The sequence below is a fragment of the Sparus aurata genome, chromosome 22 (assembly GCF_900880675.1).
Source record: "Sparus aurata chromosome 22, fSpaAur1.1, whole genome shotgun sequence".
Classification (NCBI taxonomy): domain Eukaryota; kingdom Metazoa; phylum Chordata; class Actinopteri; order Spariformes; family Sparidae; genus Sparus; species Sparus aurata.
The window spans coordinates 18,947,627-18,960,830 of NC_044208.1; the positions used below are offsets into that span (position 1 = coordinate 18,947,627).

At 46.4% G+C, this 13,204-nt stretch overlaps 1 protein-coding gene across 2 annotated transcripts in view; it reads left to right on the forward strand.

Annotated features, from left to right (window-relative positions):
- Positions 1-9,044: 9,044 nt before the first annotated feature.
- The window catches only part of stxbp5a (syntaxin binding protein 5a (tomosyn)), a 104,613-nt gene continuing 100,453 nt past the window's right edge, over positions 9,045-13,204 (forward strand). The window contains exons 1-3 of one of the 2 annotated variants that reach the window (XM_030405181.1): positions 9,045-9,398; positions 9,564-9,712; positions 12,464-12,561. In XM_030405181.1, coding sequence (XP_030261041.1) covers positions 9,575-9,712; positions 12,464-12,561 — 236 coding nt within the window. In that variant the 5' untranslated portion in view covers positions 9,045-9,398; positions 9,564-9,574. The remainder of the gene's footprint in view (positions 9,399-9,563; positions 9,713-12,463; positions 12,562-13,204) is intronic. The other variant, XM_030405180.1, reaches the window with a different exon arrangement.

Genomic DNA, 13,204 nt, shown 5'->3' on the forward strand with positions numbered 1-13,204 from the left:
CAGAGCGATAGCACTGAAGGGGAAAAGGGTGAGGGCTCACAGATTGACGCCCAGGCTTCGCTGCAGTAATCCAAAACCCTTGTAACTCTGTCTCTTATGCACACACACTCACACACTGAGGCACACACAAACCCAGACCTGCAGCCACAGAAAATGCTGACCTGGTTGCAGCCTCATTCTTGTAACCCAACTGTTTTTTTTGTTTTTTTTTTCTCTCCCCCCCCCCCCCCCCCCGCCTCACCTTGCTTTTGCTTCACTCTGCCTTCACTCCTCTTTGGCCCGCTCTCCCGCACACCACCTCTCTCCTCAGCCAACCGAGCACAGCTCTGCAGACACCAGAGAGGGGGTGGAGGGGATGAGAAAATCAAATAATGACAAAAAAAAAACAAAAAAACACAACCCATCAGATTTGTAGGTGCAGGGTGAATAAAGCGCTGAACACAAGGTCATCATCAGCGTAGAAAAACGGCATCTGTCATCAGATTTAGGTGACAGACACGCCTATAGAGTGAGAAATCTTGTGTGTTCTGTTGCAACTCACCAATACGCTTTCTAATTGTATCTCCCTTATTTCCCAACAGCCCTCATTTATCAGCGTCTGCGAGATCCTCCCGGGACTACCACGATCGTGTAGAGATTAGTCCATCCCCACTTGAAGGTCAAACCTAGTCGATATCTAGTGGAACCACACGTCAAGCGAAGGAAGATCTAGATTATCTGTCCGCGGTCCAGCTCCGTGTCCACTTAAAGATTTGACAGTGACAGCGGAGTCTGTCAGGGGTTGACAGCTGTCCCTCACACTGCACATCACTACACATTTCTTTTTTTACAGTGGAGGGGATCAAGGGATTGTGTGCATGTGGGTCCATACATACTGAGCCGCCTTCTGGGATATTTTAAGATCCAGCTGCATCGCCCGTGACAGTTATACTAACCGCCGCTGATATGAGACAACTTCTCTTGGCGGCGGCTGATGCGTGTTTCTTTTTAAAGTGGAGCACATGTCTATAGTTATTAAAGTGAAGTCATCGTGGTTGTCAGGGTGTAACTTCCTGTTTTGCCGCAGCCTGTCCAAAGTGTTTATTTCAAAAAGATCTCTGAGCAGATGTTGTCGTTTGTTTTCTAAAGATTTCTCCCACGTGTTCGCGTGGTTAAGGAGCACTTGTTCAGCGCTGCGCTAATCGTGTAGCATTTGATGCCACCGCTTTAAAGCCTCTGCCTCAGCTGATACGCAGATGAAGGGGTAATCTAATAGATAGATGGCTGGATGGGAGGATACACACACATTCCCTTAAATAGCATCACAGCGACCGCCTGAATCGCAACCTAATTGCCTCGTGTCGGAGATGATTGCATTAATTCAGCGGCGCGCACTCGGTTTACGCAGCAGAGTCGGGAGGTGTCAGGTTGCCAATAAAAACAGGAGTCTAAGTTTCATCCCACTTGATCGGATAGCGCGGTAGCCTTTTGCCAATCACAGGGGGTGATTTGCGCGGCTTAATTCGCCATCAGAGGCTTCAGAACGAGAGGAGTCCTCGCCGAGACGGATCACCATCCCAGCACTATCATCCTCAAGTGGGGAGAGGAATGTAACTGTGGTCAAAATAATTTTTTCTTGGCTCATTTTAACAACACGTTGTGTTTGGCTGCAGAGTTCCTTTTTTTGGTTCTTCCATTGGTCAAGATGCTCTCCTGACAGACTTTCAGCTCTAATGGTGCGACGCAGCCATAGAGTCGGGGGTGGGGGGACTGTATGCTAGCTAGCTATAGTGCTGATGAATATAAAGCCGCAGCCATAGAGTCGGGGGTGGGGGGACTGTATGCTAGCTAGCTATAGTGCTGATGAATATAAATAACAATTCCCATTTTTATAACCATCAAAGTCACCTGTGATATTGCCTTTGTATTCTAGTTTTCCACTTCTAATACATTTGAAATTAAAGGATAAGTTCACCCACAAATGAAAATTCAGTCATTATCTGCGTGCTGATGGGAAGTCAGGTGATGTTTTTGGGGTTGACAAAGAATCTCTGGAGCTTCACAGCAGAACAGTGTCGTGGCATTCTGATAAACATCGGAAGTAGATGGGGACTTAATGTTTCTGTATGCTTTTTTTCCCCAACTACATTACTTCATTTGCCTTTCCATCAACGTAAGGGGGCAGTGGATGATGACTGAATTTACATTTTTTGGTGAACTTGTGCTTTAAAAGAGCGACCGGACACTTTGGTGGGTTTATCCATCCACAGTAGTCAATCCGTAGCTCCTGATGTGGTACGGTAGCTCAACTTGGACAAACCACAAGCAGAACTGCAGTACATTTTAATACTAGCACTGGTTTTAATAATAGCCCGTTGCGGCGCTCCATTAGCTAGTTGTCATCTGATTGTTTTTTTCTTTATATCTTTATATTTATATAGTATATAATAGGGTGTCTGTGCTCTGATGTGTGCAGCGAGATGACTCTCCAGTGTGTCGCCACACAGCAGTTAAGCGACTGAAGCGCGGTCATGGTGAAGTGCTGATTTGATAAAGTGCGAATTGATTGGAGCTGAAACCACACGGGGGGATGGCTGTACAAGGGAGTCATCGATAACCTGTCCTGTGCTCGCCATTGATTATTGCCACCTTAGATAACGGGACAGGAGACTTCTCTCTCTCTCTCGCCCACACACACACACATGCACGCACACACTTCCCTTTGTGCCTAATTTTTCCTTGTGTGTGCATCAGGGACGAGGATGGTCATTCTTTCAAGTCCATGTGTGACATAATACGAGTAAAACCACGGTAGCCTTTCACTGATTCTATTGAATTTCCCCCCTGCGCCTTCAGAGGACTGAGACCACCGGTAGTAGTGGTCCCGACTCATTGGGTCCGTGACATTGAACGTCTCTTCCCTCAATCTCCGGCTGACCGGTTTGAGTAAACTTAATTTTGGCCGCACGCCGACTGCAGCCTCTTTCTAAGAAATCTGTCCTCCCAGAGGTCCTGCGACGCTAGCATTGGCAATGCCCTTTTATAGTGGCATCCATCTGCTCAGCTGTGTGTTTGTGTGTGTGTGTGTGTTGCTGGTCAGCTTATCGCCGCAGCTGATTATTGGAATTGATACCAGCTGTGCCGCCCCGAGTCGAGACAAGCTGACGCTGTGTCACGTGCATCCCCCTGAGCTGTTTGCTCAAAACATGCTTGCAAACACACACAAAAGTGCAATTTCAGTCATCGCTGGCTCGTTCGGGATGTGTGACCTTATGACCTTGACAAAATAAAAGAAAGGTTTCACTGTTTTCCTGGTGCAAATGTTCACACTCCTTACTTAAGTGATCAAAAATGAGGTGTGATGCCAGGCTGATGAACTGATGTCTGTATTAGACTCCGGCTTTTGTTTTTTTGATTAGGAACGCTGCGGACGTGATGAAGCCTTTATGGTATTGTCAATTTCTCCCCCCTCCCCCACATCTCTCCTCATCTCTTTTATCATCCCATCAATATTTATAAGCCCCACTGTTACCATAAGGGCTGCTTGCTTTGGTGGGTGGGTGTGCAGGGGTGGGGGCTCTGTGGCGAGACAGATGTTCCTCAAAGCTTTGTTACCTGCCGCATGCAACGCGTGCAATGTTTGACATTGAAAGCATCCTCTCATTGAACCAGGCAGACACAATCAAGTGTTCCCCTCAAGGGCACCGGCTCATTACCTTACTGCCTCGCCCAGACTTGTGTGGGTATCATGTGTACTTTTGTTAGCTTGGCATTTCCCCTTTTTGCTCTTGCGACCAACCACTTGCACGAGTGTCCTCCACATTTTCCCGTTAAACACGAGCCCCTGGCACGTGTGTCTGAGCTACATACGCGATGATGCTGTGCGTCCGCTCACTTGTTCGCTCATTCTTTAACGGCCGTGCGAGGACACAGCGGGTGGATGCGGCAGGAAGGCTCGGGGGTCAGATGTCCCTAAACTCAGGTGTGCAAGGATTCGCTTGATTAACTACAGCTGTCAGTGAGGGCGAGAGGTCCATGTCCCTCCAGTCCCTCTGCATGACAGGCAGACGCCCTGACTCTCTGCGAGCCTGCCATTGTCCCATACGTCCCCCTGGGTTTCTTTTCTTTCACCAGACAGCACAGGGCCTCGCTGATGCAGGGGTCAAACATGGCCGACTGTGATGCCAAGCTGCAGGGGGGCTGCACAGTGCGAGATGGATCAGTCTCGAGTGCTTGAGACGAGATTCTAAGTGGCCAAAGTCCACCTGGAGGTGAAAAGTCTGCGTGCCGGGACATTGACTCTTCATGCGCATGTTTGAGCACATTGAGTCTGCTGGTGAAACTTCCCACGAGTTTTGTCTGTTTCAGTTTCAACTTTCGAAGCAATTCAACCAGAACCCCATGTAAACGGAGAACGTGGAATCATGTCTTGTAAGATCGGCCTAATGAGATGCGTGTAGTATGTGTAAGACGTGATGCATATTCATAATCTGTGCTAACATCTGTGTAATATATGCAAATTTCCATATGTAGGTAGGTGTTTTCACTTCACTCTGCAATCTGCTGTCTTACATTACCCTTTACCCTCTGCTGCATGTGTGTCTTCAAAAAAAAAAAAAAAAATGCACATAACGTACAAATTGATTAATTCAGCACCGACTGAAGTAGCGCCACTACGTTCAAGTCATTTAATAGAAGCCAGTGTGTATGAGGCTAACACAGTGGCTTGCCTGATACAGTCAGTCATAGCTGTATGGAAGCTCCTGGCTTACCCACCCTTACCTTTGACCTGAGATTAGCACCGGATTAATGCTCCGCTCATGTGCGTAGCGGCTAATAGATCTGTATGTGCTCAATTTGCATAATTCCCAGGGTTGTCGCACTGAATCATAATGCACAGATTGCCCGAAGAATAAAGTGTACCGTGGTGAAAATGTACAGATGAGTGATGAATGAATGAAGGGGTGGTGAGACGTAACAAATGGCAGCTCTGTTATGCAGCGTTTGCCGGTATTCACTCATCCCCTTACAGAGTGAATGGTCGCTGCAAAGCCATACAAAGTTTTCCCACGTTAACCCATCACCAGTACACAGGTTTTGAAATGAGGAGGAGGAGGAGTCATTAGGAGGATTAATGTGCTCATCTCAAGGGGACTTCCTGGTTAAGTAAAGACTATTGTTATTAGGCATTATTAGTTTTGCAGATGGAATTCAACTCTAAGTTCTAATATGTACAATATTAATTAGATTAGGAGAAATGTTTATTCTTTACATAACTGAAAAAACAAGCTGTTTTCCTCAGAAGGAAAATAAGGTCCCCAGAACCCTGTCTGAAGCTAGGAAAGGTGGCAGGGTCCACCACATATGAACAAAGTGCAACAGTGTGACATTGTGTTGTCACTTGTTTATTCAGTTTCATAGGGCATTAAAAAAAATCAGCCATTATGAAGATCTTTCCCTTCCGATTAAAATGTATTCCCCAAAACTACATAGTGCACCTTTAAATACATAAAGAATACATAAAAAAACATGATGGTGGGTGTTAAACACAATTATTTATATTCCCACAAAATTCTATTTCACTTTTTTTCTCATGTCCACCTGTCCTTCTGTCTCTGCTTGAGGTTCTGTCTGTTGTGCATGCGTCAATGTGTATTCTGCCAGTATCAAAAAACAAAAACAGCCTCCCGAGCGATCACCTTTAATCAGTGGGGAGTCCCCTCCGGCCGCATTTTAGTTAAAAGTCTTCCCCGAGATGACAACATCCTCATCTATAAGGCACTGGAGGTCGCTCGGCGGTTTGATTAGTATGTCTTTACAGTCGCAGCGCCTTGATCGACTTGTCAGGCAATTTGTGATCCTGTACTCTGTAGCTCATCTTATCTGATTTTGTAAAAAACTAGGTTGAGGCTGATCTCGGGAAAAGGTCGCAAAAACATGCCATTAATGAATAGGTAAGACCTTATAATGACCATCATTGATAAAAGATACATTCAGAGTTTAGAATAAATAGTAACAGTAGCCCAGCCCCACTGTAAAGTAGTGGCTAAAAGCTTCTTTTAAACCCTACAAGATCAAATCATCATCCCTGCTTTTACCAATATTCCCCAAATTAATGCACGTTACCCAGAGCCGGCCAGCAAACTAAACGGCTGCTTTGGGCCCCCTGGCTACCAGGGCCATGGTGACATGAAAGTAAGCTTGCACCCACTTTCATACAAATAAGATAGGGGGGTCCTTATGCATCCGTGCCCAGGGGAACAGTAGTTAATATTCCGTCACTGTATTAAAACAATTTATAATGTAACATTATAGTGTGACATTTGTGTCAATAATTGTCAATTCTTCCTGGGGCCCCCAAAAGGCTTGGGCCGGCACTGACGTAACCACATCACTATGACGGTAAAGGTGATTTACACCCGGTCCATCCCCCCCTCCCCTTGTCTTTTCTGATCTCTTTACACTTTGACCCTTTACAAAAAAAGAAGAAGAAAAAACACTAATATTTCGCCACTGGCTGCATGAAAAGCCTTATCAAAGAGCACAAACACAGCAGTCAGACTCGAAACACAACACACGCGCGTACACACAATGCAGCCAGATGAATGGAGCCCCGCCACGACACAATGGTGCTAAATTAAATCACTGATGTCAGAGTGGCCCTCCCCTCCCACATCACTCACTCACGCTCACACATGCGAGGATCGACTAATAAGGGCCGCTTTGTTTGGCCTCGCGTAATGTATTCCTGATCGGGCCAATACCAATTGGGGGGAGGGGGTTGTGTTGGGTTGGAAGGTGCGCGTGGTCAATTTCAGTTCATTATGCAAATCGGCGTCGCAACAATTGTATCCCGAGCAACCCGGGTACGATTACTGAATTAATAATTTGCTCCCTGCTCCTCTTCATATCTTTTTCATATCCCCCCCCCCTTTTTCTTTTTAAACTCAACAGCATCTTCATTTCCTCGATGCGTCCTTTACACCGACAAAAGGACACACATGCCCATGTAATCAGCGCTGATTACTATGTGCTGCTATGGCCCGGCATTGAAAAAAAAACCCACCCTTTTTTGGTGCTATGGCCATTTCAGGACCCGAGCTGGTATCAGGTGTTGTTGGAAGGGGAGTGCAAACACTGCGATTACTTCCGCTGCTGCGCCTCCCCCTGTCGAAGACGAGCGTGTTAGCAAACAGCCCAAACAGGTGGCAGCGTCGGTGTCACTCATGCGCGAGTGGCCTCAGCTGAGCCTGTCAAAGCCAGTACTTTCATCTGTGACCTTACGGACCAACACAGACGCACTGAGCTTCCCTGAGCTCAACTCATTTGAGCTCCGAGGGGGAAACATGGCCGAGTTGTGGCAGCTAGTCCAGGTAGACCACAGCCTGTCAGAGGTACCGCTTGAGTGTCGCGTAACGTGGATCAGATCTTTTCACACTATAGGGGCCCAACTGTGAGCTTGTGATCTTATTGTCCCCAGCATCACAATACAACCATCTATCTTTAATCTGAACCTGCTGATCCCTGGGAGGGATGCTGTGTGCTGGAGCCTGTCACAGTTTGAGTGTGTGGTCCTGTAATTTCCTGTTTTATTTTGAAGTTACATCCTCCTGTGTCGTGTCCCCATCTCTACTTCCTCCCTTTGTCTGTTTTCTCGCCTTTGTGGATGTCTGCCCACTCCCTGATATGTTCTATCTTGCTGTTGTTTGACCTTGTTTAGCATTTTGTGTTCGGTCCTCGCATTTTGTATGTCATGGATTTTGGTTTTGAGCTTTTGTTATTCAAAGCCCGCTCTCCGTTCAGTTACTCGGCTGCATGTGTGTCTTGCGTTGGGGTCCCCTTTTTTTTTAAATCGCAACAAAGCCCAGCTCACACTGGGCAAGAGGTTAATGTACACCACTGGTCGAGTTAGCAGACGACTGTTTAGCCTCACACATCACATCTATAGTAATTTAGTGTCACCAGACTTGTAAGGGTTTTGGACTGTGGGAGGAAACTGCTAGCAGAACATAGAAAAATCTACACAGAAAACGTTAAGATTTGTAGAATAATCATCCCGACGTCTCTGACGCCGAGGAGTTATTCTTGTCATTAAGCATGACATTATTGCAGCAGCGCCAAGGGAGCCAGGGGGCCCCGACACTCATCTTCCAATAGGCTTTGATAGAAAGACACACCAAGCTGGTAAACGATGCAGAACCACCTGTTCTAAACGTCGAAGAGAATCCGCAGCAAATCGAGCGCGGTTTCAAATAAAGACACCGTGGCCCCTTTTTTTTTTTTTCCTGTGATATCTGATGCTTCCAGCTCGAGTCCGGCTCAGGAGCCTTTTCCCCCCCAAACCCATCCCTGTCTGAGAAGCTCTTCATCGCGAGATGTATGCAGTCACACTTGCAGCTGTGGAAGGGTTCTCCATATTAAGAGGGAGGACGCGGGCTGCCACCGTGAGCAGGAAGCAGCCGTCACCATGGATACTGACAGAAGCATTGCTTGCTCAGCTGTTGGGGTTATTCATCACACCAGTTACCAAATCAGTGTGCTACATCACCCAACATATGGAGGACAAGAGTGATGCTTTTACGTCCTCTTTTCATTTTGACATCACCCGATTTTCTTTGATTCAACTGACCTATTTATTTATTTGTTCTAAACCCAGCATACATACATTTAGTTTAAGGGAAACGTGTCACATCCACGCAGCGTTGCTCCAGTTCTTCAGTCCAGCAAAGGGATGACACGATGGTCTACTTCCACTTGATGGTTCGAGGTGGCCTTTATATAATATGGCGGAAAAAAACAAATCCACGCCAGCACACGAACACAGATGGAGGCTGATGGGTGTGCTGGGTAAAAAAATAATAATAATAAAAAAAAGAATGTCTGACGCTCTCAAACGCTGCAACATCAACAACAAGCATCAGGCCAGGTGCAGTGGAGCAAAACCTACTATGCGTGAGAGAATGGAGGGGGGGGGGGGCGCGTTGTCGCTGGGGGCAGATGAAAGAAGGAGAGAGAGAGAGAGAGAGAGAGAGAGAGAGAGATGGCAAGGTGGCGGGATTTGCGTTGAAGCCTCTGCTCTGCCAGACATGCGCAAGAGCGTCAGCAGCAGCAGCAGCAGCATCACCGCCACTGCGCTGCGTTTCCGCCTTGGCTGAGCGGCGCACACAAGCCCGAGAGGGGAGGGGAGGGACGCCGAGGAGACGAGCGGAGCCACCGAGACGCAGTGGGGGCACGGCACGGCACGGATTCAGAACGAATTATACAAACGACGCACCAAACAACAACAACCCCATCACCATCATCATCAGCAGCAGCACCAAAAATAAAAGAAAAAACCGACGCGCCGAGGAGCGAACCTGTGCGGTGCGCGCCCGAGACTTCCAGCATGGAGACTGCGCTAAAAAACAGGCACTAAAAATGTGAGATTATACAGAGGATATATCAGGAGACAGAGAGAGAGAGAGAGAGAGAGAGAGAGCGCGTGTGTGTGTGCTTGTGTGTGTGTGTGTGTGTGTTAGAGAGAGAAAGTGGCTATCTCCCCCCTTTTATCTTGTGCGGGTGATCTCCAATTGTGTGCTCCGCAGTCTGAGAAAAAATGAAGAAGTTCAACATCAGGAAGGTGCTGGACGGCTTGAAAGAGGTGTCCTCCTCCACCCCGTCCGTCCAAGTGGGGCCACAGGAGAACCATCTGATCCAGGAGACCATCCAGTCCGAGCATTTCCAGCTCTGCAAGGTGGGCGAGTCTGACGCTTTATTATTGTATTAATTTATAAAATCTACGCCTGATTTCATTCTCCGATTAATCAACTAGACCTTTATTTATTTATTTATTTATTTGTTAATCTATCTCGATCAGTCACAGTTTGCACTGCGCTTATCCCGTCTCAGGATACAGCAGGTGCGTGTGAGCTCCACACAATAAATGAATCAATGGGCAGCGCATTTTTTTGCTCCTCTAAACTCTACAGAAACGGAGCACCTGCCGGCTGGAGGTGTATTTATCTAACATTTGGTGAGGGTCAGGATCATTAAAGGGCGCTGCTGGTGCGCGCCCGGTGCACGCTGTGTAGCGTTTGCGCATACTGTATGGCGACAGAACAGTAAAAAAAAAAAAAAAAAATATTTGCAAGTTTTCCTGAGCGGTTTGCATGTGTTGAGGAAATGTCTCAAAAACCAAGCGGTGATATCACAGGGTGTCATCCCCTTATGGAAATGTCTTGGTTCGCCCTGTGTGTGCTTGGCATGAACTGTCATATCGAGGGGTTGGGCCAAACTGATCCCCTCTTGCATAATCCGCTGGGTTTGGATTAGCAGAATGGTGCTTTATGGTTCATGTGTGTGTGTCTCTCTCTGTACGTGTGTGAGAGGGGTTGTCTTCTTCCTCTATCCCCTCTGGCAGACACACCTCTCACACTACCTCAGACACACAGACACACGCACATGCACACACGCATCCTACTTTACCCCAAGATCATTGATCCATTGGGGACTGATGGCGCCTGAAGTGAGTGTTCGCAAAAAAAAAAAAAAAAAAAAGAGAGAGAGAGAGAGAAACGACTCACCCTGCTCCGTCTGCTCCGGCCACAACAGTGGATGGATAGATGGATGGATGGATGGAGAGGCGAATAAACACTTGTGCTATTTATGTGCTGTGCATGCTACATCTGCCCCCCAAAAAAAGAAAAATCTGTAATGTGTGCCCTAATGGTTTGGTGTAGCCTTTTTTAGACACCACTGTGTGCTAGCTATCGATCTCCCCAGCATGTTTAACCCGCAAAGGCTTGTTTGTGAATCCTTTCCGAGGCTCTTAATGTAAAATTGCCCTGTGTCTACGGGGTATTTTTTAGGCTGGTGAGGTTGTGTATTTCTTATTGCGCTCTTACTTTTAGATCTTCTACCTACTAGTCGTCTCGTCTGAGTCCGTGTGTGCCTCTGGAAGACAACATCACAATAGAGCGATATGATTGCTGTCGACCATCCAAACACTAACGTAGGATGGCGATGGGTTCAGTTAGGTTAAAACCTTTTGCTGGGTTGGGGTTATGTTTTAACCCAAACCTAACCCTTCTGGGCCTTTGTACCATTATATAGTTCTACGATTGTTGGTTGTTGTCATATGATTGTTGGTCCAAACCGCAAAATAAGGTCCAAATGGTTTAGGTCTGGGATAAAACCTAACCCAAACCCTTTCGTGGGGTTAGGTTTTAACCAAAACCAAACATTTTGACCTTTTGTAGAGTCATACAGTGGTTGTCTGTTTAACACCAACAGCCATTAGGACACTAACACAAGGTGCAAAATCTTTACATTTGCATTGAACCCCAATCCTTACAACAACCCTTGTATAGGGTTGTTGTAAGGGTTAGATTATAACCCAAACCTAACCTTTTTGCACCTTTTGCACCACTAAAGAGTCATATGATGGTTGTCCAAACACTAACATAAGGTGCAAAAGGTTTTGGCTTGGGTTAAACCTTAACCCTAACCCTGCAGAAGGCTAAGGGTTAGTCTAGATTTGAAGGCTAGGGCAGATCACCTTTTAAAAACTGCAATCATCAGTCTTCAGAAGTAATAAGTCAAGAGTGCCTGAAGTCAAAACTATAAAACTAGATAACACAATCTAAAGTCAAGTCAACAAACCTGAGGGCTCAGGGGATATTGTGGTTTACTGGCTAGCAAGAGCAGCTCAGAGATTGAAGGTTTGATTGACACTACAGCCGAAGTATGTCTGCCAGCAGCCAGGCATCTGATTGAAGTCTCTTTGGACAACACTCCATCCTCCTTCCAGCACCTTCACTGTCTGCATGGACACAAACTCCCTGTAATGTTTCTCTGCGAGGAAGACAGGTGTCTCTGCTGCACTGAGTGCTTCTTATGTAACGTGCTTTAGCCTTCTGCCGCTAAGCAAACAAATCCAACAGCCCACCACCGGCTGACTGATGCCATAAAGCGAAAGTCACACTCACACACACATACAGGAGCGTGGACAAGGAACAGAAACACCCAACAGTTTAACGCAGGCCAAAAGAAGACCCTGCAACAAACCATAGCCAAATGCTCCTTATGGGTGTGTTTTCCAGATTTTTTAATTTTATTTCCAGACTTCAGTGTAATCACGACCTCATGTGGGAGGCAGTAAGTGAAGGAAAACGAGATAAAAAGAGAGAAATGAGTGAGAGAGAGGAAATCTCAAAATAGGCTCATGATTATAAAAGGATCCTGAAATGCGAAGCCAGCTATCCAGGAACGAACAGGGTGACTGTGCACGGAAAGAGCCTTTTTTTGTTGTTCCTCTTTTTCATCCCGCGATTTCAGGCTTTACATTTGTGTTTCATCACACTTTCCTCAACCATCTGGGACCATTTGTTTACCAAAAAAAAGTAAATAAATCACGTGTGTGACATCCTTTGACAAAACAACACCCCTGCTGTGAAATTCAAATTGATATACTCTCTCTAATGCATTCTGTTTTTCCGTCTCTCAGACCGTCCGTCATGGCTTTCCCTATCAGCCGTCATCCATGGCTTTTGACCCGGTGCAGAAGATACTGGCCATCGGGACCCAGAGCGGGGCTCTCAGATTGTATCCTTTCAGTTGCCATCGAGCTGTTATAGGTTACTGTGGCCTGTCGCAGCTTCTTTAGGTCCCTGCATCCCTGGGAGGCAGCAGCAGCAGCAGCAGCAGCAGCAGCAGCAGCAGCATGTAAGTGAACAGATGTCTGAGGTGCTATAGTCAGATGCTGATGTACACTGTTGGGGTCTTCAGGGTATTTGTAGAGTTGCCAAAGAAGTTTGGTCGCATTCATAGTTTGCTGGTCACCTTGAGATCATTATGTGTTTGTGAGCTTCAGATTTAAGAATAAACTCTTTGTGTTAAAGGTCCAATCTGTAAGAAAGTTGAATACTGATCAAATACTGATTCTTTTGGATGGCGTCTGTCCCGACCTACAGTCCAAAATCCCCGGACCTTGAAAGTTGAGGTAGACAGTTCTTGAGAAAGATCCATCTGTGGCCAATTTCAATGAAATAACCAACAAAATCATTCTGCTCTCTGGAACGATTCAAATTCTCCCACTGATTGAACTGATTAACATCTTTTTTCATTCTCATCAACCCATTCAACGACCCCTCGTGCCCAGTACTGTAATGTCTCTCCATTCATTCATTCTAGACTTCCATTTGATTTGTCGCCCATCTGCAGTAGATTGTTGAGTCTTATTCCCACA